Raw genomic sequence first — 27,250 nt, 5'->3', positions numbered from 1 at the left:
CCCCTCTTTGACTTTGGAAAGCCACGTTCCAGGATACTGCATGGCAGAATCCCCAGAGGAGCACCAACTCAAAAGAGTGGATTAGAAAAACCAATACAACAGAGACAGTCTGTGCCATCCAAAACCAGCATTATGGGTCTGGACAGTCCTCCCAGCTGCGTGGGTCCCACTGACCTTCAGCACCTGCTCTAGATTCTCCAGCTTGGTTTGAAGTCCTTGATTTCTCTGAATTACTGAATCCCGTTCCTTAGTAACCAAAACAACCTGCAGCTTCAGGTCAGCATTTTCAGATTCAACCTGAAGAGAAAGCATTGTCAATTAGCACAAGTAGCCATAGGTATTTGTTGTATAAATAATGGAGGGCAATTTACTTTCATATCTCAAGAGGTTGTTTTGCAGACCTGCTTCCTCCTTGTAATATCAAAATCACCAGCCTCCTCTCCCTCTGGTTTCCACTCAAAACAAATACTCGTGTATTTATTGCACACACTGCTTCTCCCACTGGGCTCTCTGTTGCCGGGGTGAAGTAATTGGGATATGAAGCAGCTATCTACTGAAGAGATACAAACAAACCACACAAGCTCTCAGAGCTTTTTTTTAATTCTAAATAGTGGGATTAAGCAAAGAAAAAAACAAGATAATCTGTTCAAACTGCATTTACCTCCTCCATTTACCAATGGAAGTTCCACTAACACATTTCGAATCTGCAGTGCACTACGGCTTGATGACTACCAGCAATATTACCAACTAAAGATAAACACCTGCACTAAGTATGCTGCTTACTTCTTCTAAGAAAGTTTTACAGAAGGCAATGTCCCACTTGGCAAACAAGAACACTGCTTTTTACCTGTCCTGCCCATCCGGCCTTCTCATTCAGTTGCAAGTTCTCCTCGGCCAGTCGTGCATTTTCACTCTGTACCTCCTGCAGCTGGATCTCCTGTCACAAACAGCAGGTGTCACTACACCAGTGTCCTCAGACTGACCCTCCCACCTTGTCCTGCAGCATGGCTCCACTGCTCCTGTTGACTGATGGTTCAGGATGCTGACAGGATGCTGCTTGTGCAATGGAAGATATCAGTATACAGCACTGCTCAGGCACATATCAGCTTCAGTAGCAGATGACCTCTTAAGTTCCTTTTCTCATTTATGTAGCCTCAAAACTCAGAATGAGAAAGCCATTTCCTTGAACACTATCTTCACCCACAATTCATCAACTTTCACTATGGGCTCAAGATCACAGTTTTCTCTACAAAGTTCATTAAAGGAGGAAAAAATATTTAGAAAAATCAAAAAGAGTCTTCAATTTAAACTTGAGTTTTAAATGGCTGTTGCTAGTTTGAAATCAGGAGGCAGTTTGCAGTCAAGAAAGCAACGTGAGCCAGCTATTACTGTGTGATACAGAACATTGTCTCTGAGCAGAAGAGGGAGCACAGACATACAGACAGACACTGTTTCTATTAGTTAAGTCTAGACTACCTGCAGCCCCTTTGTACAGCATTAGAAGAATGTGAGTTTCATAATCAGAAAAGATGCCATGAAGACACACGCATGTCATACGTACATTCCCTCACACCACTGTTGGTTTGGATGGCCAAATATTTTCTCAGTATTACTCTTGCTGGTAGAGTCCCAGTTCCAGCTCTTTAAGGTGACGTGGTGCCTTTCCAGTATTGAAAAGCTGCTAACAACAGCTAACAACAACCACCAACGTATTCCTTAAGCATCCCATAGTCACTGAGATAGTGAGAATGAGCTCTGGATATGTAGAACTGACTTGAACTGAGACTCAAGCAAGATGTAAAGCCACCCAAAAGGTCAGTACCCATTGATGAATCCACAGCAGGCATGCTCAATGCACAGGCTGCGTGTTATTAACCCTGTCTGTCTGGAAACCAGGGCATGGGAGGGCACAGAGCAGTGCTAACTCACGTGATAGCAAATAATTGTATGCATTCTGATATACTGGCTAAACACGGTCCTGTGAACAGCAAAAAAATATGCAGACGTGTTTTGTGTTTCCACAGCATTATGCAGGTTGGAAAGGACCTCTAGAGATCATTGACACTTGCTGAATGCTGATGGAGACCAACCAGTGCATGTGAGCAGTGAGGAGGGGATGGAGCGTTTCTGCAGTGGTGACAGTGACAGCATATCACCTCTGGTGGTGCACACTGGTGCCAACACAGCATGAAGTCTCTTGCTCACTGCAGCTGAAAAAGCACAGCTAATGGTGATGACTGTGCTGAGAACCAGAGTTTTGTAGCTGAGAACTTGCTCTATCAAATAGTGTTATTGTGCTCTTTGTACCTATTGTAGTTTCAAAGGAAATAAGGATGTATTATTTTTGGTGCAAGCAATGTATATGCAGCCAAAGACAATTCCTCTTAACTCAGTGCAGCCCAGGCAAGCCAAAAGGTTGGACACCCATGAACTGCACATTGTGATTATCATTAACATCACCAGAGCTGTTCAGCAAAGTAGAAACAGAAGGAAGAAATCCAGATGCTTTACTATTACCTGTAAAACCTCCACGAAATGAAACAAGAGGTAAGACTTCATCCAATGAGCAGAAGCACAAGAATATGGCTGTACGTTCAACTACCATCTCAGGTTGCAGAAATCTTTTGATGCTTGCCCAGAGTGAATGTGAAAAGATAAAGCATATCCCCTGACCAGAAGAGGCTATGGAGTTTTATCCAGTGATTTATGGAATTTTACTTAACAAAGCCAGCTGAAGGACTAAATAAACAATTCCAGCTTCAAGAGCTGAAGCCCCACATTTGTGACATTCCAGATTGACACGGGCAAATCATTATTGCAATAAGTAGAACAGAACCCAGGAGAACCACAAAACAACCTAGCTCTTTGCCATTACACTCACACCATTAGGCAATAAGAACACTTACGAGTTCTTTGCATCTTTTATGCTTTTTCCTCACTTCATGCTCAAGGTTTTCACATTTTTTGCGTTTTTTCTTGAGTTCAAATTCCTGCATAGAACAAGCAAAAATAGACCACTAAGACCATGTTCATAAAATGCAGAAGAAATTCAGCTTCTCTGATCCAATGCTACATTGGCTTTTTCTGTTTTCTTAAGGAAATCTTTGTTACAAACATAAATGACATATAAACCCAAAAAGATATATATATATATATTTTTAAAGGTAGTGAAAATAAAAGACTTTTCAAGTAAAGCAGCTATTCCTCCCTTCCTCAATCCTTTCAACTTCTGGAAACAATTCTCTATTTCTCAGTTGCAAAAACTGTACTGATTTGTCTAGGATAGGATGAAGGACAGGCTGTGAGGAACAAGTAGGCAGAGCCGTGGAGTGTTTCATATTGAAACACTAGCTGTGCTAAATTAGCTCTTATTCTAATCCAAATGACATCTAACAGACAGCAGACAACCACTCTTTATGTGCCTTTATCTGTGGTTACTTGCTACCACTCCTGGTTCCCCAGGTAGATAAAGATGCCTAAACCTCACTGTGAACTGTCCCATCTTGCTAGAGTCATGCACAGAGGCCATGCTCCTCATGACATCGGTCTTGGGTCAGTCATGTCTGTTCAATGAATGCTGAACCAAATACACCACAGAATCTATCACTGGCATGGCTTCCTCTCCTTTCAGACTGATGCATACCCCCAGTTCAGCACAATACCTGGAGCTGGCACCCACTTTCCATGCAGAGACAGCCTCTGCAGGTTGCATCTAAAAAGACTTCAGTTCCCAAAATCTTTGTCTGGATTCTATGGGTGAAAACTCAAGAAAAACTTGAACTTCTTCATCCAAAACCAGACTGGCTTTGCTCTGGAAAGAAAGTGCCAAAAGACATCGACCCCGTGCACAGGGCAACAACTCACCAGCTGCTGTATCTGTTGGCTGCTCTCTTGGTCTGTTACTGCATTTTTTGGAGGGAAGTTTTCATGTCCTTCCAAGGCAGGGCCCAGAGGTAGCACACCTGGTTCCACCTGGAAAGCAAGTGAGATCTCAGTGTTCAGGGACAGCCAGGAGCACCAAGGAAGACATTCCCCTGGCCACAGCACCTAAGATAGCAACATCCCACAAGCAAACTCCAAAACAATAATCACAGCTGGAAGATGGTTAGATGGGAGGACACTACCCCCCTGAACAACCAAAAGGGAAAAATCAGCAAAGATCTCAGCATCCAGAAGGCAAGGAAGAAAAGAAGGTATTAAGAAAGGGGCATTCTACCTTGGTTGTTGGTGAGAGGGACAGAAACAACCAATGTGCTGTGCCTTATGTTCCAGCACCAAACAGAGCACAGAAACAAGGGAAACCCTTCACAGCTACTACAGGAAGATGTCTGGTCGATAGCTGACATGGCTCAGTCTGCCCAGACTAACTACTGACAGCAGGACAAGGCCTGAGGTAGGCAGATGAAAAAGGGCCACGATAATACTGTTTTTCTTTAAATGTTGAAGTTATTTTTGATAAGTAGGTTTTAGGGACAGGAGCTGATGATCATCAAAGTGAAGTTATGCAGTGAAGAGGCAGGACTTTGTGACTGCACCTCAGCCTGTAACCTTCAGCCACCTGTCAGCAGCAGCAAATTTCTCATCTCACTCTGAACACCTGCAGCGAGGGATCGAAGTTACTACATCTGAGCTCCCTTCACAGTCAGTTACCAGGACTGCATGCCAGAACAATACTTACCAAAGTCTCTTTTAACTACTTTGGACTTGAATCCCTGGTTTCTACTACAACAATTTTCATGTTGAAAGCCAGAAAACCATAAGACTCCAGGGAAGCCCAGGCTAACAAAGTTTCCAGATTTTCTGCTACAGAGCTGGTGCTTGAAACAGCAGTCCTGAAACTCACATCCTGCATTGAGCTCAGGGACTTCCTGCAGCCCTACAATTAGGGAGACATGGGAGTTCCATTAGGGAAGCCAACAGCTGGAAGCTCCCATGTCTCAACAGCTGGAAATCTCAAGTCCTCCACCCAAGCCATGGGCCCTTGCATGTCATCATATGTTTTGCCAAAACGTTGCATTTCAGTCAGCTTTAATGAAATAATGTCTCAAGGAACACCAGCAGATGCCACCTAAGGTCAGATACCCATTGTGCCAGCTACATGCACTATGCTTAGTAAGCCATTATCTCACAGCAGATATGTAAGAAATCTCTGCTTGTTTGTAAGCACTTTTCAGTAAAATGATACATACAATGATTACATTCCTAATTACAGACAACTTTCAAAAACTGTAAAATTATATTTGCCCACTCAGGTCTAATTTCCATCCAAGAACAAAGACAACCTCCCAGCTACGTGCTCACACACTCTTACTGTCCCTCAGAACCCAGACTCATCACCATACCAGACAACTGCTAAATGAGACTGGCACACATCACGGTGAGTGCTGTGCCCTGGAGCTGAGCCACCTCATTCACAGCACGGACTGAAAGATGCTCTTTGAACCAGGTGCACGGAATCTGTTCAAGAAAACAGTTAAAAATAACCAGAGAACAGCTGCCCACAGTGAGCACCTATCTTGGCAGAGCCCAGGGACAGAGCAGGGTGAAGCTGTGCTGCTGATGAGATGTCCAGAACGTAGCAGCTTAAGTCAAGCATACAACAGGCACAGATGCACCCAGGCTTTGGCAAATGACCAGACTGTTTAAAGCAAGCAATAAAGTATATTAAAAATGTTGCAGTCTTTCTAGAAAACCCTGTCCTTGGCATGCAGAAAGCATCATCACAATCCTGCCCCCCCTGGAAATGCTGAAGCATCTCCCACCCAACCACAACCTGTCTCCCTGCTGTGCCAGGACAGCCCTGCGCAATGTCACAGAGCTGGACCACAAAACTGATTCAGGTTACAGAAAAAGTGGGAAGAAGGCTATGTTTGCTGGGCTGTTTTTAATCCAGATCCGTCCTTCAGTCCCTAACACTCTGCAGCTCAACACAGCCTACAGCAGCATGACTGGAGGAGCAGTGGGAATGTGCAGTGGGAAGTAGGAGGCTGCTTAAGTGAGCACTACCAGTGTGCTCACTACATTAGTATTGTTACAGAGATAAGCATCATCCCACAACCGCAAATAAAGAAGCAGAGAGATCAGAAAGGGAAGAGAGAAAAGGGATTTTCCAACACCACTAAGAGAAGCCTGTTCTTTACACCCTAAGGAAGTTCCTTGAAAGGCAGGGGACAGAGCACTGACACTGTGCTACAGAAGGAGACAGAAGAGCAAAATCATTTATTGTACTTGTGGTACCTGTGGTTTTTGCTAACTCGATCCTCAACACCGTACCACTGCACCCACGCACACCCAGGTCCTCACTCCCTGCTCTTTGATGCTACCACACAGCCTTCTTGCTATGTTCAGCTGGGAAATCTTTGGACAATGAGGACTTCTTCACTTTTGGAAAAGTGAAGAGCAGCTATGAGAAAGGATATAATGCATATTCTCTATCATGAGAAGAATCTGACATATTCTGCAGGGTCAACTGAAAATCAAGGTATAAAAGGGCTGTTCAAGGACAACAAGGGCAGAGCAGGACCAAAATAATAAACAAAAGAAGTCTGTGCATCTATCTTCATTATCTAGGGGGCGAGGGTTGAACATGGCAGAAATCTCAAACTGTGAAGAACAGCTGAAGATTTGACTCAGAGATTGAAGTGTCAACCAGAAGAACTGTAGAAACCAATATAATAAATATAAACAGGAACAAATTACCAAGATTAGACAATATTCGTCTGAATTTAAAAAACAAAACAAAACAAACCTTTCACCATGAACGGAATGTCTCAATTTCAGCACCCAGTAAGGATGTGCACTATGCCACCTCTCTAATGCAAAGCAAAACAACTGGAAGGTGGTAAAAGTCATGTTTTAAAAGGCTTCCAGTGGGGATCTGGGGAAACACAGACCTGAACATTTGACATCTGTGCCATAAGAAAACCAATCGAATTGCAACAAAGAACATGCAAGTACTTAAACAAAAGAAAAAAATCAACTCTATGCTACACTCCTGAAGCTATAAAATGGGTGAGGAAGGTGCAGCACATACAGCCTGCCTCGTACGCTGCTACAGTGCTTTTTTAAAGGCTTCTTCAGACACTAAGTTGATGTAGGAAGAGGGGAAGGGATTCTCTTGGATAAATGTCTGGGGAAAACAAGAACTGAGAGGCAGCAGGAGCTGTGCACCTCAAATACTGATGTGGTGATGAAACAAACGGTGAAGGGTCCCGATGGCACTGGGACAACACATCACAGCGTGGCATGGGACAAACGGTGCTTCAGTAGAAGCCAACGCTTAGACAACAAGACAAAGGGCTCTATTAGGAAAGGGAAAGAACTTTGTTATGCTGCTCTGGGGGATTCTGCATGCTGCGACACAAAAACGACACAAAGATAGACAACTAGAAAAGACGATGGGTTTTCCCAAGGAGGTTGTGGATGCCCCATCCCTGCAGGCATTCAGGCCAGGCTGGATGTGGCTCTGGGCAGCCTGGTCTGGTGGTTGGTGACCCTGCACACAGCAGGGGGTTAAAACGAGATGGTTATTGTGGTCCTTTTCAATCCAGGCCATTCTGCAATTCTATGAACGAACACTGAATAATGAAAGAGAATCCTCCAAGAAAGAAAAAATGGCAGGAGCAGCACGGCGGCAACAAACCAGAGCTCAGAGCAGCGCGCCAGGCTGCAGGCGTGACGTCCTGCCCCAGAACATCGCAACTCAACGAACGACTGACGGAAGCCCCCAGGCCGCCCGCGGCCCCACGCAGCCCGGCCGTGACGGCCCCGCGCTTCCCGCCCGCCCCCTCAGGGCCGCGGCCTGCAGTGGGCCCGCACGCAGGCCGGCCCCGCGGCAGAGCGCGCAGCGGAGGGGCTGAGCCGCCCCGCCGCCCCGCACCGCCCCGCACCGCAGCCCCGGCGGCCCGGCAGCGCACAGCCCCGCTCCCGGCACCGCGGCCCACCGCGGCCCAGCCTTACCTTAACCTGCCGGCGCGCGGCTCGCCGGGGGGGGGGCGGCGCCGCGGGGATTGCCGGGCCGGAGCGCTGCGGCCGCGGAGGGGCAGGGCAGGGCAGGGCCGGGATGGGGCCGGGATGCGGCAGGTTAAGCGCGGAGCCGCTCTGCAGCACGGCCTGTGCGGGAGGCCCCGGCTGACAGCGCGGCAGCCGCGCGGGGTTCGGGGACACGCGGCCCGTCCTCCGCCATTGAAAACCGGCCCGGCCGACGTGAACCGCGGCTCGCGCGCCTCGATCGGATTCCCTCGAGTGGGAGCGAATCGAGTAACGGAGCGGCGAGGCCGTCGGCCGCTGTCCCGCTCGTCTCACCGTGCCGCGCGCTGCCCATCCCGCCGCCGGCTCCCCCCGGCTCACCTCCTTCGCTGCGGGTGAGTCTTTGCCGCGGGCGTTCGGCGCCGGGCCCGGGCGGACGGCGGCGCTCGGCGAGGAGCCCCCCGAGCCGTTTTTGGAGGAGCGCAGGCAGTCCTTGAAGTTCTTCAGAGCGATTTGCCTCTGCAGCCGCAGCACTTCTTTCTGGGATTCCCGCAGCAGCCGGTCGAACTCCACCACGTTCAGGCAGCGAGGGTCACCCTGCGGGGAACGGTAGCACGGCGTGCGGCTGCAGCAGGTTAAGGGTGGGTGTAAAGCACGAAGTGCTGCCAACAGATGCCAGCACACTCCGTTCCCTAACAGAGCACACAAAAGCTTCTCTTTCCTGGGCCCCCAACTCCTCCAAAGCAGTCATTTCGCATCCTAAGTGTCAATACGTAATTTCTCTCACAGATGAAAACTAGCCTGCGATGCTTTACGGTTATTCCAGTGCAAAGCTATGGTAAAAAGGGCTTTTCTAAGCGCGTGCTTTCTAAGTGTTTGCCAGCAGAGAGCGTGTCAGGATAATACAATTTCATTTATTCGTTCCACGGCAAAACAAGAGCCCCAGCCGGGTTCCTCTCCTTGCTGTGTGTGCTGGTATTCTCTGCAGCCCTGTGCGTGCCTGGCAATTAGGGCTTTAATGTTGGAAAGAATGAAGCGTATCTGAGACTCGTTTGCTTCTGACTCAGGGTGTTTGGCTTTTTAAAGTGCTACTGATTTCTGACCACAGAGAGCTTGTGTGGATAGGCTTCTATCCTCAGCACAAGTAGCCAGTCCTGTCCACTCTGGACGCAAAGCCAGCAGCTTTTAAAGGAAGCCAGTGCAATTTTAGTCTTGCTAAAACAGTGAGAATACGCCACCAGTTTGTGTTAATTCCTCAAAGGTTTTCAGATTTCAGAAAGCTGAAAAAGACACGTACCTGCATGTCCATACAGACATACAAAAGCTGGTTATGAAAACCTGCCCTTACAAATATGCTGCTGAAGGAGACATTGCTCATTCCCCTGGAAAGCTCCTAAGCCAGTGAATGCATAATTGGTATCCAGGACAAATTTAATCTGCTTCCCCATTCACTTCTTATTCACCCTAAAAATAGCATGTGCTTTGCAAATACAGTTTGTAGAAAAGCATAGTTACTCTCAAACAACAAGGGGGAAACCGAGGCACCATTAATGGGAACTGATTACAGATTCAAGAAGTGAGCAGCCGCGCACTCTGTGCAAGACCCACACTGAGGCTATCAGGGTTAGTTCTTCAAACAAAATTGGCGGGGACTGCCTAAAAAGCTCCCTTCCCCCACCAGAAAATAGAAGCAGCTATTTCCATAGAGAGCCTCCAAAGCCGGGGGGGAAATAAGAGAGCAGAAAAGCGCTCAGTCTTCCACTCACAGCTCCTATTATTTGTGTCCTCTGCAGCTGCCTTGCCGTTCCCTGCAGCCTCCAGGAATCCCCACTGCAAGAAACGGCAGCCTGGTGGAACCTGGACGGGGCCTTTGTTGCAAACCTGTCACTGCAGCATGATCTCAGGCAAACATCTTACCCTGAGAGCTCTGACTTGGCAAAACAAGGCCCGCTCTTGCAGCCTGGTGCGCGTGTCGTCCTACCACTGAAAATGAACAGAGTACATCTGTTTCATAGCTACTGAAAGATTTGTGCTGAATCAAGTGCACTAGATTAAAAATGATTTGGCTACAAACTCTGAGCATGCACATAATATCTGTGCTCATAAACCCCCTCATTGGCATAATGCATTTTGCATGCTGCAGACAGATTAGGGGAATTTTGAATTTTAACTAGCTGAGAATTAAAATTTAATGAGCAGCTTGCTTGGAAGATAAATGGGGAAGAAAAAAAAAAAAAAAAAACAACCCACAGGATCAGATAGAATAATTTCCTCTCTGACAATTTTTCTCTGCAGATTCCCAGCTCATGTACTGATGGCCCTCACTGCTGTTGCCTTGGCAGGTTACACAGATGGTCTCACCTTCCCAGCCAGGGTGGTGGCCCATGCCTTAGCAGCAAAGCAGCAACTGAAGTCTCAGCAGCTATGAGGACTGCACCCATACGTATTTCCTTGGCCAGTAATGAATCTTGCTCTCCTGCCTTTGTCACATTCTTCTACAGTTTGTCAGCTTCCTATCCCTGGGAGATTCAGCTTGCTCAGCACGCTCTGCTGTGAAAATCAGAGGGCTTGTTCCCCCTTCTGTGGGAGTCTGCAGTGAGCAGCCATGGGCACAGGAAGGAAATTTGTTCTTGGTAAGACTATGGAATGCACTCAGACCTAGATAACTTTCTCTTGTGATTTAACACCAGAAGGGATCACTGGGACAGCTCTGTACAAACAGTGAACAACACCCAATTATTCTTGTCTAGACTAGATCTATGTTAGCGAAAGGCAGAGAATCTACTTGCAAACACATAGTTGAAGTGAACACATGCAGAGCTCAAGGAATGAAATAAAGCTGCTTTCAGCAAGAAAGTATTTGTCACCTAAATATTCCCATGAGTAGGTAGAAATAGAAGTATTATTTCTGCTCAACTGGGTGCAGAAACACAGCACTGCATTTGACCACTTGCATACTAGTGAAAAAGGGAGAATGAGAGTGTATTAACTGACCTGCATTAAAACTGTGTAGCTTGTGAACAAAAGACAGATCTGATATAACCAGAACAGGTTGCTCTGGCCACTCTGAGCAGGAATTGTTTCACCTAATTTAGGTGCATGCAGAAACTTCTTTTGTAACCACCTCAGAGAAGTGCCTTGAAAGAGTGTCCAAGCAGTTTTACACGTGTGTCTCAGGATGAGCTGAATTTTCCCTTTTATCCCACTTTTTATTTCAGCAAGTTCTGTGCTGGGCCACCAGTCCATGTCCACAATCAACACAGTAGATTTTATGAGTTTTATGAACACCCACCCTCATTTTAGGATTTGTACACCTATTATCAGTAACACAAGTTTGCATGTAGATATCATCACTATGATGGCTGCAAGCACTAAAAGCTGCTGCTGAGAGTATGCAATCTGGAGTGATTCTTGGGAATGTGCTCAACTGGTTTGTTTTTTAAGGAAATGCATTAAAAGGAAGTCCTGCTTCTATGTCTTACTTGAAGCTTAATACTGTGAAAGGCCATTCTGTATCTGTGGCTTCTGGGGTTTTCCAGGGAGACAGTTTTAGTTGCTGATGAAAATGGCAGTGCAGGATCTGTGAATCCACAGAGGGAGAAATGGGATGTCCCCCAGCACACTGTTCCAAGTGGTCTGGATCCTGCCTTGGCCACATGCTCCTCTAACTTTCCCCATAACAACTCACTCATCACATACTCTCTGTTTTCAGTCTGCCCTTGAAACTAATTGCCATGGCACTGCTGGAGCCTGGTTCCCGACATTGTTACTGCACTGTTTGCACCCAGCCACCTCACAAAGTCCCCGAAGTATCTCACCTTCCCTGCAATGAGCTTAGCCTGCAGCTCCCGGCACTCCTGCTGCAGAGCTTCAATCTGCTTGTCTTTTGCCAGAAGAGCACTGGCTTGCTCTGTCAAGTCCTTGGCACGCTGGCGGGCAAATGCTTTTTTACACAGCTCCAGGCTGGAACCCTTCAGGGGCACTGGAGCAGTTACCTAAACCCAGAGAGAGCAGCAAGAGAGAAAGCCACATACATTGGTATTTTTCACTCAGAGGGTGGTGGTGCACTGGAACAGGTTGTCCAGAGAAGTTGTGGATGCCCCATCCCTGGAGGCATTCAGGGCCAGGCTGGATGTGGCTCTAGGCAGCCTGGTCTGGTTGGTGACCCTGCACACAGCAGGGGGTTGGAACTGGATGAGCACTGTGGGCCTTTGCAACCCAGGCCATTCTAGGATTCTATGAATGATGTCGGCCAACTATCACCCCAGGTGTCATCAGAGACCAGGGCCAGGACATGCAGCCTAGCCCCAAAAGACAGAGAGAGGAGCAAAACAGGCATATGGAAAAGTCAGAGGAAAGAGGAAATGCTTCTTCGAGGAGCAGATCAAAGCAGAAGTGGGAAGGAGAAGGTGAGGTGAGCAGATGAGGCCAACGCACACACAGACAGTACAGAGGGCTGCAGGCAGAGAGAGGAGAGGAAGACAGGATGAAGGGAGAAATATGGGGAGAGGAGGAGAAGAGAATGGCAGGGAAGATGAGCAAAGGGTGGAGGAGGCTAAGCCAGGAGGAGAAATGGAGCTGTCTTTGAAAGACAGTGGGAAAGAGCTTATGCAAGGATGGGTGGAAAAGACAGTCAAAAGGAGAGGTGAGGGAGAGCCTAGCCAGGGCCAGAACAGCTGATGCTGCCCGGCTGCAGTCACCTGAGGATGACAGCTCTCAGTAGGAGCCGTCCCTAAAGCCAGCTCTCCATGGGGTACCAGCACCACAGGTGGGCACCCTGCATGTCCTGAGCTGGCCACTTGGTTTTCCTAGGGCTCACCCAGGGCTCAAACAGCCACCATCCCAAACTTAAACACAAGAAAAAAAAATGAAACAGCATTTGTGAAGTTCCTGGAGGGTCTGCATAGCTGTTGGTTGTATAGCAAATGATTTTTCTTGGCACAGTACCTGACAAGTCCATCTGGCAGCAACTGTTGTGCTGCAAGTACCAAAACCCTGTGACAGACGTGTTCCTAGTGCAGTGCAGGGCCCAGGGACAGAGAGGGCAGGCAATGCCAGGAAAATCCCCTACCTTCCCCTACCAGCAAAGCTTTTGCTTCTTCTTTCTATCCTGAAGGGCTTGAATTTCCCCCCTACCCCCGGTTTCCTTCCAGTGGGAGAACATTTTTCCCCTACTCTGCTGCAAGCTACCTTTATGTAGCTCGTGCAGATGTTTGTCTGCAAAGCACCATATCCTGCAGCCATCTCCCTCTACTCCTGCACCACATCAGAAACTACTGGGTTTGCAAAAAGCTCCTCTTCAGTTTGAGAAAGAAAAAAACACACCACTTGCACAGAAATGCTAGTGAGGTGTGCACGAGGCAGAGCAGAATATCTCACCCCTTCCTGTTTTGCTTTACCACACTCCTTTTCTTATTTAAATACTTCCTGTTTCTTTTCGATGAAGTCAGATGAGTTATTTTCATGACTAGCCCAGGGAAAGCTGAGCTAATTACCTAAATTAATACTTTACATTAGATTGGCACATTTACAGCAAGAAACCAATTAGGAGGAAATTGCTCAAAACCAGCTCCCCAAGCACGAGCTGAAGAAGCTGGTGATGGTTCTTTCCTCAGTTCAGTTTTGTGGTTTTTGCTCTGTCGCTGGTGTACAAAGCAAGTTTGCTGCATGGCCTCGCCAGGTTAATTAAAGAGGAAAGAGGAGGCCTTTCTGTCCCAACAAAAGCAAAAAACAAGAAGTCCTGGGGGCAAGGTGCTCTCCTAGGCTCAGGCCCCAGCACAGCAGAGGCTCAGCACTCACGACTTTGAGGTTGGCCTCCTGCAGTTTTCGGGCTCTCTCCTCCAGTCGTTTGGCGATCACCGCCAGCTCTGCGTTTTTCCTCTTTAGGTGCTTCACCTTCTCCTCCGTCTCAGGGAAGCAGCTCCTGCGCTGGATAACAGAAGGAGAGGGCCAAGGTGAGACCTCACTCGGTGTCCCTCCGCAGTGCTTACACACCCTCCTTCACTTGTCTCCTCCACAGTCACTGAAACTTTGCTTCTCCTGATGTTTTGTTAACGTCACGTCTTGGTTCCTCAAAGAAACCCCTTGCCCCATCCAGCCTATGGACGCTCTGCAACCTTACACTCTCTCTGCTCTTTGCAGGCTCTGCCTTTGCCACTTGGGACTTGGCACCTTGGGGCTGCTGCCCCTTCCGAAGCCTATCCCTGTTCATCTCCCTGCTGCTTCAGTCTTCAACACATCACTGTGGGTTTGTGCTGCAGCACCATGTTACAGTGCGAGCTTTGCTGCTGTCCTTGCTCCCCTGACACTGAAGCATGAGTTGGGGGGGACGGGGAGAGAGCAGCCAAGGACTTTACAATGTTTGCAAATCAAATTTCCTTCTCCTTTCTATTGATTCTGTTCGCTCTTAATCCCCTTTTATTTGTTATCTGTCTGTTTCGATAAGCTGCTCCTTGTTCTCTCAAGGTCAAACCCAGATGTGTTGCGCTGTCTTTTCACATTAGCAAAAACGTCAGGTCAGCTGATCCTTCCAATTATTTCCTTCACTACCTCTGTGATCCCACCATGTGCACGTGCTGCTTTCACTGCCTTATTTGATTTCCTTCAGTCAGAAGACAAGAGTCTGATTTTTGAGAGTAAGATTTGACGCCAGCTTTTATGACAGTGCTTTGCTAAAACCCATGGTTGTCAGTGGGTGACCCTCCCCAGTGCGCATGGCGTGCTGAATTTATGCTCTTAGTGCAAGAAAATTATCTAAAACGTGTTTTGAATCTAGTTATATACATGTTGAATGATTAATCTTTTAAGGGTATTTTGAAGGGAAAAAATTGGCATGATCTGTGCTCTTCTCGGATTCTTTCCTGCCTTCTTCCAATCCTTTTCAAAGAGCTGCTGTGACATTTACATTGAGAAAAGGGAAACACTTCTGCCTAGGAGGGCAGTATGGCCCTACACTTTCAGAGACGCATGCAGAATGAGCAATGCAAGGTGCTCCCCTTTGCACAGTGTAGTTCAGAGCCAGGGTTGCTGATGAACTGAAAAGTTATAGGGTTGGACTGATGCAGCTCTGCCAGCACTGCAGAACTTAGCTCCAGGGTGGCTACATCCCTGAACCACAGGGCTTCCCAGGCAAGGATGCTTTCTGGTGAGGATTCAGTAGGGAGAATCCCCTCTTCTTATTTCCTGGCTGCTAACCATGAATGTGGAACCCAAGGAGGTGGGAGTGGGGCAGATTGGGCAGCCTGCACTGTGGCAGCCTGGCCTGCCTTTGGGTGCTGGGGTGCAGCTGGAATCAGGTGCCAAGCTCCCACTGAGCAGGGGGCACTGCTGCATTGTAACCCAGAACAGGGCTGACTGAATCAGTGTTTCTGCTTTTCCACTTAAAGAGGAAACAAGAGCGACTTCCCCCTCCCCTGCCATCAGTTCGCTGCTGCCTTTCTCTCTGCCAAAGCTGGCAGCTGCGGAAAAGCCTCTTGCAGTTGCCAGCAGGCAAACAGTCCTGGCAAGGATGTCAAGGAGGGCATCAGCAGGTCACCAGGAAGGGGTCCTGCTCAAGCCAACACTGGGTGCAGCAGAAAGGCACCTAGGGGACCCAAAACACCCTGCTCACCCCAGCTGACCCCATGTGCTGTTCTCTTGGAGCTTGGCCCAGCCAAGACTCCTTCCCCATGCATCATCCACACATCCACACATCCCCATGCATCATGTGTCTTGAGCCAGCCTGATGCCTGGCCAGGGTGCAGGATGGGGCTGTGTTCTGCACTCACCAGCAAGCTGTTCTCCTCGGTGAGGCTGGAGCAGCGGTGCCGCAGGTCCTCCAGTGCGCTCAGGAGCTTCATGTTCTGGCTCACAAGGAAGCTGTAGTCAGCCCCACTCTGCAAAACGGCATGGGAAAGGCAAAGCAGGGCTTTACTGTCCAGGAGCAAAGGGGCTGTGTGCCCATCCCAACCTCATAGTGAGCCCAGCCTGGCTATGAGGGTAGGCCAGCAAAGTCAGAGTGCAGGCAGCAAAGGGGCAGGGTGAGACCTAGAGGCTGATTTCAGGACAAGAGGAGGAGAGAGACTGCACATCCTTTGGGGGTAGCAGGAGCAGGCCATAGCTGGGTGCTCCCTGCTCTGCCTGACTGTTGGCAGCTGCTCTCCAAGGGGTGTACTGCCAGTGATGGAGGACATCAGGGAGGCTATGGAGGCTGGCACCCAGCACGAGTGGTTCCCCCTCCCAGCACCATGGGTCCCTCTCAGCTGCATCAGGGTCTCAACTTCCACCTTGGGAAAAAGCTCAGATCCTGACATTGTCCCCAGCTGCTTGCATTTTGACATTGTGCCTTCTAAACCAGCTCAGAACACAAACAGAGCCAGCAAGAGCACATGCCATGACACACCATTGGCTCAGGAACCAGCAACCTTCAGCATTGCACAGTTTTTGGAGGCAAAGAGACGTCCTTGCCCACCTCCCCATACCAGCTCAGGTCCAGGAGCCATCCAGGAGCCCAGCCCCAGTTCTCACTGTGTCAGCCTTGGCAGTGGAAGAAGGCAACATGCTGGATTTCTTTGCAAAACACCACCTTAATTTTGTCACATCAAAAGCAGCAGCAGCTCTGCTGGGAGCTGTATATATAGCTTGTGGTTACTGCTTCCTGCGCAGAGCTGCTCACCACAGGCTTGCTGCTGAAGCAGGGGCCCAGAAAGTATTTTTGTGCGTTAGCAAAACTTGGGGCCAAGCTATTGCTTCACAGCCACCATATGGCAGCAGCAAGGCGCGCACCTCGGGCAGACCTGGCCAGATGTTCTCCCAGCAGCCAGGCCAGTCTTGCAAGACCCAGGATGACTTTGCTGGTGCCACCGGATGGCTAAATCCTTCCTGCTGCATGGCTCTGTGTGTGCAGCCCAGTCTACGAGTGAAATGCTCTTCATTACCGAGAAATACCTCCCAGGCTCTCCTAGTAGCAAGAACTCAGACAGGCAGATTGCAGCACAAAGATGCTTCTAATCTCTATCAAGTCTGAGGCTGTCTAAAACTCACCACAGTTTTGAACAAAATTGGTTTTGGCCTCTCAATCACTTCAATCTGTTAAAAAGCACAAGAGAATGCAAAGCACTCCCCACCAAGTCCCCTGGCAGGGCTCAGCACCACAGGCAGCAGCATCCCATCCCTATATGGAAATGCCTTGGCAAAGCAAGGAGGATAAATAGGGAAAAACAAAAACAAAAACTGAAAACTAAAAAAAAAATTAAAAAAAAAAAAATCAAACCCCCAAACCACCTCCCATCCCTTCCAACTAGCCTCACCCAGTGCCCATACATCTCACCAAGCCTTCTGACACTACAGCAGGACAAATTGTGTGTCAGGCCTTTGGTGGAGCTGTTTGTAGGTGTCCACCCTGCAGAAATCCCAGGGTTAAGAAAGGTGGAGCGAAATGCCCCATGGAAGAGGCGTCCATTTGTGGGAAAGCAAACACATATTTATTTTCCTCTTTTCCACCCATAGGCACAGCCAAGAAGTCACAGAGCCAAGTGCTGATCAGGCTGCGTAGCCCATTGCTCTGGTCCCAGGTTCTGCAGCACCACTGGTCCCATCCCTGCTGCTTTACAGGCACAGCATGTGTCCCAGAGAAAATTTCCATCTCCAGAAACAGCAGAGCCCTTCCTGGCACCCAGGAAGGGGACACTGTGCGTCCGACAGGGCCATGGAGCAGGGCAGGGGCACAGAGGGGTCCAGTCAGTGTTTTCCAGGCAAGCTCAGCAGAGCTGTGGGCTGGTTCAGCATGCCATCCCTAAGGCTAGGAGGGCAGCCCTTGGGATGAAGTCAGAGTGCATTATTTCCACCTCTTTGCAGCTGCCAAGAAGATTCAAGCTTTTCATCTTTGCTTTCCGGCGCCCAGCAAGGCCAGGCATGCTCAGCCTGGGGCAGGATCTGGGTGGCTGTGGAGCAGCCAGAGTGCCGTATCCTGTCCCCAGCAGCAGCCAGGCTTGTGGCACGTCAGCACAGTGCTTCTGCAGGGACAACTGGTACTTCCAGAGACTCTAGAAGGGATTCTGCTGGGAACCAACCCCCTTATGGGCCCATTTCAGTCTTTGAAACCTCTTTTCTGTAGCTAAAAACAGCTAAAACCCAGGAGCCTGCAATGAGCTCCTGAGTGCTGCCCTGAGCCCTGCCCCAGGCTGGGTCAGCCCACAGCTTGGCTGTCCCCAGCTCCTAGGACCCTCTATAGCCTCAGGGCCTCACCAGGAGAGGCACAAGGGGCGGCAGCAGCAATGTGGTATCAGGGGACCTTCCCTGTAGCACTGCAGCTCCTGAGAAAGCTTTGTCACCTCCTCCTGGCACAAGATCGGGGCAGGGCTGGCTGCCTGGGCTGAGTCTTCCTCGCACACCACATGGCCAGCACCGACCGCCTGTCTAGACGTCATCCCACACTCATTAAACATTCATTTCCCATAATGAAATGGCTTTTCATTTATTAACTGCTCCTCCGTTCCTCATTGCTCCTGCGCTCCGTGATGCAGCCTTACTGCAGATTGTTCTTGCAGCCCCCTGAATGCTGTGTTCAGAAGGGAGCTGAGGAAATCTTTGAAAGAAGAGGCCCCCACACATGGCTTGTCTTCATAAAGATGCAGAGAAGTGCCAGCAGGAGCCATGAGCCAAAATCCAAAGCATCCCATGGTCAGGGAGGTAAAGCTGGTGGGAGCTGAGGCACAGCTGTACCAGAGGGCACAGGGAGCTGCCTTGGCCACCACAACAGTTAAGCCCAGGGACACCTTTGGCCATGGGGGACATTTGCTAAAGGCAGAGCAAAGCAGGAAAATAACAGCAGGGAGGCTGGTGGGGGAGAGCGGAGCGCAGCTCCTGTTTGCAGCTGGCACACAGCTTTGAAGTGTCTCGTTTCAGGGAAAACATGATCATCTGTCACCTCCCCTGGCAGGTAGAGCCAAAAATACAGCTTCTTTGCAATGCATCAAGAGTGAACAAACACAGGCCTCAGCAGGACAGCAGCAGCAAGAGAAGCTGTTTTCTTCTTCGCCTGAAAACTTCAAAAAGCAACTGAGAGCTGCAGCAGCTTTTGCAGGGAGAAGTGCCCAGCCAGGCTGCTAAATGGGTCACGAAGCCAAAATCCCCCAAGAACCACCCAGCATCCAGCGCAGGCTTTGAAGTCCTGCAGAACATTTGCAGGAAGCCATTTGAGGGGCAGTAAATCACGCCGCGGCGGGGCTGGCAGCGCTGCTCCGCAATGCGGCTCGGGCACACTGTGCTGCCGGTGCCTTGTGGCTCAGCCTGGCACCAATCAGCCCGGGGACTTTCCTACACCTGCTGCAGGGACTGAGCCAAAGACAAAGCCCTGGCCTGATTGAAAATCCCAGCAAATGTGGAGGAGGAGTTAAGCAGGTGGCTCCTTGAGTGGCACATCTCAGACGGCTTCTGGCATTCTCTTGGCTGATTTTAAAACATATACAATCTGAAGATGTTTCTACAGTGACTTCTCTGCCTGCAGCAAACAGGGCTCCAGCTGCCAGGTTTGCTTCCCAAAGGCTGTCTCTGAAATCCAACCCTCACCGCTGCAGACAGCGCTCCCAAACTGAAACTACACTGCTGCTTTCCTACTCTCTCAGATGTATTAAATCCACCACCTCTGCCTCGTTTGAAATTGTCCCCTGTCACACAGTAAATACCGAGCCTCAACCATGCCAAAGCCCTTTAGCTGTTCATTCCAGCTGACTTTGGTAATTAGTTTCCTTAACTTCTCAGCCCTCGCCACTTGTAAATAAAACCTGGCACTGCTCATCCATTTTCTCCTCTTCCATCCAATCTCAGTGAAATCAGTTCATAGGAAAAGCTATTTTCTGTAGGCTGCTTTCTGCAGTGCCCTCACTGCACATCAAAAGGAAGACGAAAATAGCATCACCTCCTGCTGGGTCAGTGAGCAGCAGCAGCAAAACCCATTGGTGCTGGCACAGTGAGCGCACCTCGTGCTGGAGAGCGCGTTATCCAACCAGAGGTAAAAAGGCTGTTTTGGTTAAAGGTAGGGGAGAAGTAGGAGAGGAGCTGGGGATGCAGTCGTGCTCACCCTGCCACCCCCCTGACAGGCAGCCTGCGTCCCACAGCTTCCTTCATTTTGCACCACGTTCCCACTTTCAGACACAAACATCTCTGCGCTCTGACTTCACGAGGCTCCCCTCCCGTTCCTTGCCCTGTGTGCTGCCTTGTTTCCATGATTCAGCATTTTCTCCCACTGCCCGTCCCTCTTCCAAGCATGACCTTATACACTGTGATTTCCTCATTTATCTGATTTTTATCGCCACTTGTAACAAATTCATGGAAGAAAAAATCCATCCGAGGCTATTTACTTCAAAGATACTGCCTCCAGCACAGGGAGTGTTGGAGCCACACACCGCAAGATATGAGGAGAATATTCGGGGAAACATTCACATTCTATTTGCTCTTCCTTACAGCCTCGCACAGGCATTGCTCCTGCATGCCCTGTCACCACCACCAGCTCTTCCTGTGTTCCTCACAGTGTATTTAAAGCAAGACTTGCGGTTAAAATTGGAATCTCACAAATTTGTATCCTCTCTATTTTTATGAAAGCACCATCTCCAGTCCCAGAAAAACAAACTCTGGTGCTTCATGAGGAGGAAAAAAAAGCTGGACACCGTGGCCAGACTGTCCTTTAATGAGCTCAGCTGCTTCGGGCTCCCCAGACAGAGAAAAAAGAATGACTTTTGTAACACCGAGACGAGGAGGATGAGTGGAGAATAAAATCCTGGGACAGAGGCAGAACACAAGACTACCCAGTGTGCAACGTGGAGCAGTTTTAACGTGCAAATGCAAAATAAAGAGATTTTGCAAGCAGATGAGAGAAAATGACACCTTAATACCGCAAGGCTGCTGGAAAGGCAGCTCTGAACCACTCCTGACGTACTGCGCACGCATTTCTTCATCTTGCACAATCAGACAAAAAGCAGATCAGCCAGCTAAGAGATACGGAGGATTTGGAGATAGCCTTTCCTGTCCCTGCAAGGACAGCTAGTCGCCATGCACAGAAAGCAGCCCTACATGGGATGGACCCAGTGGGGAGAGTCAAGTAGGGAAGGTCCTGCTGAGGGCACAGGCGCTCATCCAGCAGCTGCCATCTCTACCAGAGCTGCTCCTTGTCCTGCTCTCCACTGTGGTTCAGAGGCCTTAAACCAACCCTTCTTGCAGTGGGAATAACCTGCCTGATGCAGAGTTAGGACAAGTGAGGGTGGCTCTGGAGCTGTGACCAACCTCTCTCCACATTCAATATTCTTATTCATATTCATCTCTCCATATTCAACATTCTTATTGCAAACATATATACAGCCAGAACCTGCTGCTGGTGACTCCTGGGCTGCAGTCCAGCTCGGTTACCAAATAACCTAAACCACAGTGTATACAAAGCGAGTATGACAGAGTCACCTTCCTACCCCCGGTCACTGTGAGACTCAGGTGACTGCCTGGGAGCCGAGGCACCGCAGCCTTTTTCCCTCACTGAAGATTTTTCTGGGTCCTGCTGCGAAATTGAATCTGCAGAGCAGTGGGCGCAGGCAATGGTATTTACACCAGGAAAAAGCAACATGTAGAAGTGGGAAGTAAATGTGTTAACATCCTTAGTGCAAACACAGAAGGATGAGTGACTTCGCAACCTCTCCTTGCATACCCATCTGCATTGCCCATCCTTTGAGCTAAACACATGGCACTGCCTTCCTACAGAAGGTGTTTGGGATTTTTCTTGTTGAACATCAGCCTGAAGCTCTCAGCACTGCAAGCTCCGGTCCGGGCAGCTCTGAGGTTTTTGTGGAGCATCTGGGCTCTATTTTGATGCCACATGTCAGATAATTCTCTTTTGTAAATATGCAAAGAAGAAAAAAACTGGGGAAGAGTGATAAAATTTAGCTCTTTCCAGGTTTGGTATTTTGATGAACAGAAACCCTAATCCAAAGAAGCACTCCCTAGAGAGGCATGAGACTTTAACACTGACAAATGCACGTGGGAATGAAGCGCCTGTCTGCAGTGAGCAGCACAGGACTGTGTCAGGCCTCCACACAGAAGGCCACTGAACTGCAGTGCCCACCCCATGCAGAAGTGCTGCTGCCATCTAACAAGGATCACAGCACCAATAGTTTATATCAGATCTCCTTCCCACTTCAAAGCCTCAGCAGCAGCATTTGTGGTCTCACTAGCTTGGTTCTATGGAGTAGAGAGACTGGATTGCCTAACATGTTCAGCTATGAAGAGACACATGCGGTCCTGAGCCCTGGAAGGCACATCATGGAGCCAGAGCAGCAGATCTTGTATGCACAGCTCAGATTTTGCCCAGGCATTTGCCACCACAGCTCTCCCCAGCCTGTACCTGTTTTCCACACAACTTGCAGTTTCACAGGGTACAAGAGCACCTTTTCTGCTCGAGTCACATTTGCTTATAAAATGCCATGATTACCAAACAATGGGGAGCAAAGCTCCTTGCACATCTCACTAAGCAAGAACTCATTGGCTAAAATGTAACTTTCAGAATTTTTCCTGGACTGACAAGCCTCAAATTACCAGTAGCTCTAACAAGTAGATGAGGGACAAAGACATCATCATCCCCTGGCACCACTCTCAAGAGCCAAAGGCTTGTTCATTTGCTCATACTTGTTCAGTGATCAGTATGGAGATGAGAATGGCAAGTGCTGTAGGAGGCTTAAAAACTGATGCCCAAAAGGATGTTTTCAGAGAGCTGCTAAGCAGATGGCTCTGCTGCAGAAAGCCTGTGCTCAAAGCGGGGAGACATCAAACAAGTGCTGGCATTGCACACGTGCCATTTCTCACCGTGTTATTCCGGCAGGCCCAGGACATCCAAAAAGAAGAAGAAAAACTCACTGGTGGAAAATGTGCAGAGGGCAAATTGAGAAAGATGCTGAGGCAAAAGGTCAGGCTGCAATCATGGCCAGCTCCCAAATCCAGTTTGTCATCACCAGTTCAGTGCAGCCAAGGACATGGTGAGGAGGCAATGGCCTCCTCAATGGAAATTACCTTCCCCTTCCAAACACACTTGCTTTGTATCTTCTTCCATTCAAATAATGTCACATAGGGTCTTTGTGGCAGCAGCTATCTGCAGTTGGCCGTATACTCTTTATGCTTGCAGAAAACAGTTCTAACTCATTTGCATGAGGCTGAGTGTTGCCAAGACAAGAAAAATTAATTTACTCAGATTTTGAGCAAGATGGAGTGCAGTCTTCTAATTGTGATTGTTGGAAATGGTGTCTGTACCAGCAAGAACTGGTCTGTGTCCAGGAACAACTTCTTGCCCTTCTCCCATCTTTTATTCTGCTGACCTACACTTTGTAGTCAGAAAAGCAGCTCAGGCACTTAATGAATAGTTTTCCACCTCTACTTACGGGATGTTCAAAGATCTTGAAACGCCATGAATTTCTGCAAAAGGAACCAAGTTTGTTGTTGAACACAGCTCGGCCCCTGGGCATAGGGACACATCCCATCACAGAGGGGTCTGCCCGCATCACTGAGTGCAGCTCCCAGCTCCACACAGCACTACCCACAACTAAACTATACATCCCTTGTCCAAATGCTTCTCCAACTCCAGCAGCTTTGGTTCCATGCCCAAAAAACCTCTTACAGAAGAACCTCTTCCCAGACCCCCATCTGACCTGCCAGAGGCAGCTCCACTCTGTTCCCTGGGGTCCTATCACCAGGCATCAGAGAGAAGAGATCTGGCACCTGCACCTCTGCAGCACTGAGGACAGCCCCATGCCAGGGCCCCGCTGGGTATTTTGGCTCAGCCACTGCCTCCTCTCTTGCAGGACCATTTCTCCTGCACCAGGCATCAGGAAGGAATTTACCCCACAGCCTACTGGCAGTTTGACAACGAGAGCCTTTACTGGCATGTTATAATTCTTACTGCATCTGTGATTTGCGTTACTAAGGGAGCAACAGCATCTATTGTGGATATTTAAATTCCTACTGGGGGGAATTTGGGGCTCCTTGGTTTAAGCATCTTTATTTGGGTTTTACAGAGTCATTAATGCCCTCTGTTCCCTCTGAACTCAAGACAAGCTGCACACTTGGCTTTTCAGAAATTTGGATCCAAAGTGGCTTCCCAAGGTTGAGAAGCAGTCATTACAGCTGTCTCTGAGCATCCTAGCCATTCTTCTTGCTTTGGTGAGCAGAACAGGGGTGGGTGAGCTGCAGAGCTTATCTGCCTGTAAGTGCAGCTGGATAGGCTGGTGGGGTGAGTAATCCTGGAAGTGAAGTGTGCAGGGAATGATGAGGAAGATTTACAGCATGAGAGAGCTGGAGCTGTGCAGCCTGGAGAACAGAAAGTTCAGGGGGGACCTGAGAGCAGCCTTTCAGTATCTAGAAAGAAAGGGACAGGCTCTTAAGCAGGGTCTGTTGTGACAGAACAAGGGGAAATGGTTTCAAACTAAAAGAGGAGAGATTTAGACTAGATATAAGGAGAAAGTTTTGTACAATAAGGGCAGTGAGACACTGCACAGGTTGCCCAGAGAGGTGATGGTGCCCCATCCCTGCAGACAGCCAAGGTCAGGCTGAAAGGGTGCTGAGCACTGATGGAGCTGTGGCTGTCCCTGTGCACTGCAGGGAGTGGGACCTGATGGCCTTTAGGGGTCTCTTCCAACTCAGATGACTCTATGATTCTTTCTCCTTCCCCTCTACCAATCTACCAAGGCATTAGGAAGAACCTTCAGCTCAGCAACCCACCCCAAACCATCCCAACTTTCCAGGACAAAAGCAGATCCTGGTGGAGCAGCACCTTACAAGAGATGCAGACAACTCAGCTCTTGCAATAAATGCTCTAAATTCATTCTGACAGCATTGTGAGCAGTTCCAATTTCCTGCCAGACTGTATCTGTGCCACTTTAACCACACTGCTCCTACACAGAGCTTTTTTCCTCTGATATTCATTATTCTGATTGGGATCCTAAGCCTGCAGTACCTAGAGGTTCCCAGAATGCAAGTCACTTCTTGCATTCTGTATCTACACAGAAATTTTGGAAAGCAGGACCAGAGTGATCTTGAAGGCCTGGGAACAAGAATCCATTCATGAAATCAAGGTCCCAGGTGGCACCAGTCAGTGTGAGGATGCATCTCTGCTGGTACCCTGCCAAGGAGCCAGGAAATCCTGCAGAGCATGGGAATAAATGGGCACAGGGAAATTCCTCTCCATGAGCTTTGGAAAAGGGTTAGAGAGGTAATAGAGTCCCAGTCCTTGGAGATACACTGGCCTGGATAGGCCCTTAACAATATTATCCAGTGTGGGAGCCAACACTGCCCCAGGTGTGGTGTGTCCACCCCATCCCACTTCCCTACCTCCAGAGTTCCCTTGGCAGCTCCCAGGGAGGAGAAAGAGCACAGCTCTCCACTTTCAGTGCTCCAGAGGAATCTGAGCAAGCAAGCTGAGATTAACTTGACCTGCAGAAATTCTTAACATCTGCCCATAGACTGGCCCTGAGGGAATCACAAAGCAGCAGTCGTGGAGGCTGATAAAATGGCAAAAGCTTCATCATAAAATCAACATCTTTAATCAACTCTGTCAGTGATGAGCCCTCGGGAGGCTCTTCCCCACACCAGGAGATTACTCCCTGGAGGCTGCTGTCCTGTTTTCATCATGAAGTGCTGACATCCCAAGGACAGGAGTCCTGGAACCTTAAAGGAATCCAGCTCTGGCTTCAGGACACGACGTGTCAGTAGTGCTTGTCCCAGCCTGGCACCAAAGAGCCGTTCTTCTCTCCTGGATCTAAACAAGAGGCCAGCTGCAAGCCTTTCACATCAATATAACCATTTGATTTTTGGAGGAAGAGCTGGCTTTCTTTCCAGAAGCAGGCAAGTTGATCTTTGTGTGGATCAACACCAGTGCTAAGGATGGTACCGCCAAGGCAATGCTGCAGTGCCAACAGTGCCACTGCAGTAATGCAGCTGTACTGCTGTGGTACCACTGTGGCACTGACATGGCATGTGACAGGGCCACCAGGAGTCACCATCCCCACAGGTGTTAAAGAAAAGGGCAGATGTGGACCCGTGGTGGCAACGGGCTGGCAGTTGGACTAGATGATCTCAGCGGTCTTTTCTAGTTTGAATGATTCTGTGACTCTCTGATTGCTCTGCACCATCATGTACCACCTTGGGGGTGCCTCGGCACATTGGTCCTGTGATGACACCGCCATGGTGCCACCAAAAAACCCAAGGGAGTGGGAGGGGAAATGTCACGCCATGCATCCGGCATCCTGGAGAAAAGCCAAAGCAGCCCAAGGACCAAGGGAAACTGAGTGCTGGGTGCTCAGCAGTCAGAGCCATACAGACCCAATTCCCCCCCCCACACACACACACACAAACACACCCCTGTGCACATCTGGTACATGGGGGACCTGCTGCAGGGGTCAGCCACAGCTGGGTACATGGCCTCCACCCCACAGGGTGCTCCTCAGCTGCTGCAGGCCCCACGAAGCACTCCTTTGCAATACTCTCCTGGCCTGTGCTACCCTCCCTAGCGTTAGGCAGTCTTATGGAGCAGAATGAAGCTCAGCTTCACAGCAGGGAGCACCAGTATCACCAACACAGGGGGCTGGACACCTCCCCTCACCCACTGGGTCACCCAAAGAGAGAGAAATGTGAAGTCTGGCACAACGGGTCTGACTCTCGAGGTGGATGAGGAAGGGGGATGAGAGCAGAAATGCTTCTCACTATGCTGCCCCATTTTTTTTGGCTGAGGTGCTTCTGGAATAGCCAGGAGTTATGGTCAGAGGCAGATCGAGGACCACGTGTTAAATGCAGCATTTCCCTGAGCATGACAATAAACAGCCATTCAAAACAGCCATGAGAAATGGCTTGAATGAAGACATTTCCTCTCCCGGTGGGTTTCCTGCTAGCAGCACCATTTCTCCTGCAGGCTGGTCCAGCCGCCCTCCAGCTGTGCTCAGGAGCACTGGCGTAGCTCAAAAATCTCCAGCTCAACCTCCCCCCCACCCTCCAGAAGAACGGGCTGAGAGCTTATTCTTCCCCTGTCTTAAAAACACCATGGAGCCACTCAAGTGTGCCGGGGGTTCCTAGAGAGATGACCGATTTTACACGAGGGAGGAGATTGAGCTGTCATAAGCAGGACCAGTTAATGAACTGCTGCAGTCTGGACCAAAAGCTGAGACTCCGACTGAGTCTTTTCGGCTCTTTTTGGAGAGGTGCTGCAGGGAGCTGTGAACACTGCGTCGCACTGAGGTGCCTCATGATGCCTACAAGGACAAATTCCCCCCCAAACAGCTTTCCC

At 49.2% G+C, this 27,250-nt stretch overlaps 1 protein-coding gene and 1 long non-coding RNA gene across 9 annotated transcripts in view; one reads left to right on the top strand and one right to left on the bottom strand.

The window, feature by feature from the left end:
• TSPOAP1 (TSPO associated protein 1) overlaps positions 1-27,250 on the bottom strand; it is a 62,163-nt gene that overhangs the window by 34,309 nt on the left and 604 nt on the right. For all 7 annotated transcript variants that reach the window (XM_052688608.1, XM_052688604.1, XM_052688605.1 and 4 more), the window contains exons 2-9: positions 15,735-15,842; positions 13,768-13,896; positions 11,787-11,963; positions 8,350-8,565; positions 3,865-3,972; positions 2,907-2,990; positions 848-937; positions 175-297 (exon numbers count right to left, since the gene is read on the bottom strand). In XM_052688608.1, the coding sequence (XP_052544568.1) occupies positions 175-297; positions 848-937; positions 2,907-2,990; positions 3,865-3,972; positions 8,350-8,565; positions 11,787-11,963; positions 13,768-13,896; positions 15,735-15,842 (1,035 nt within the window). The remainder of the gene's footprint in view (positions 1-174; positions 298-847; positions 938-2,906; positions 2,991-3,864; positions 3,973-8,349; positions 8,566-11,786; positions 11,964-13,767; positions 13,897-15,734; positions 15,843-27,250) is intronic.
• LOC128083416 (uncharacterized) lies at positions 8,046-18,410 on the top strand. Of its 2 annotated transcripts, none has more exons than XR_008208064.1 (4): positions 8,046-8,363; positions 8,494-8,577; positions 10,264-13,922; positions 17,455-18,410. It is a non-coding gene; the product is annotated as an uncharacterized LOC128083416 (long non-coding RNA). The 2 variants fall into 2 exon arrangements; XR_008208063.1 differs by having other exon boundaries at positions 8,494-8,609.

This window comes from Tympanuchus pallidicinctus, unplaced genomic scaffold (genome assembly GCF_026119805.1).
Source record: "Tympanuchus pallidicinctus isolate F22 unplaced genomic scaffold, pur_lepc_1.0 scaffold24, whole genome shotgun sequence".
Classification (NCBI taxonomy): domain Eukaryota; kingdom Metazoa; phylum Chordata; class Aves; order Galliformes; family Phasianidae; genus Tympanuchus; species Tympanuchus pallidicinctus.
Note: the sequence above shows the minus strand (reverse complement) of the source record. Positions and strands in the feature narration are given on the sequence as shown.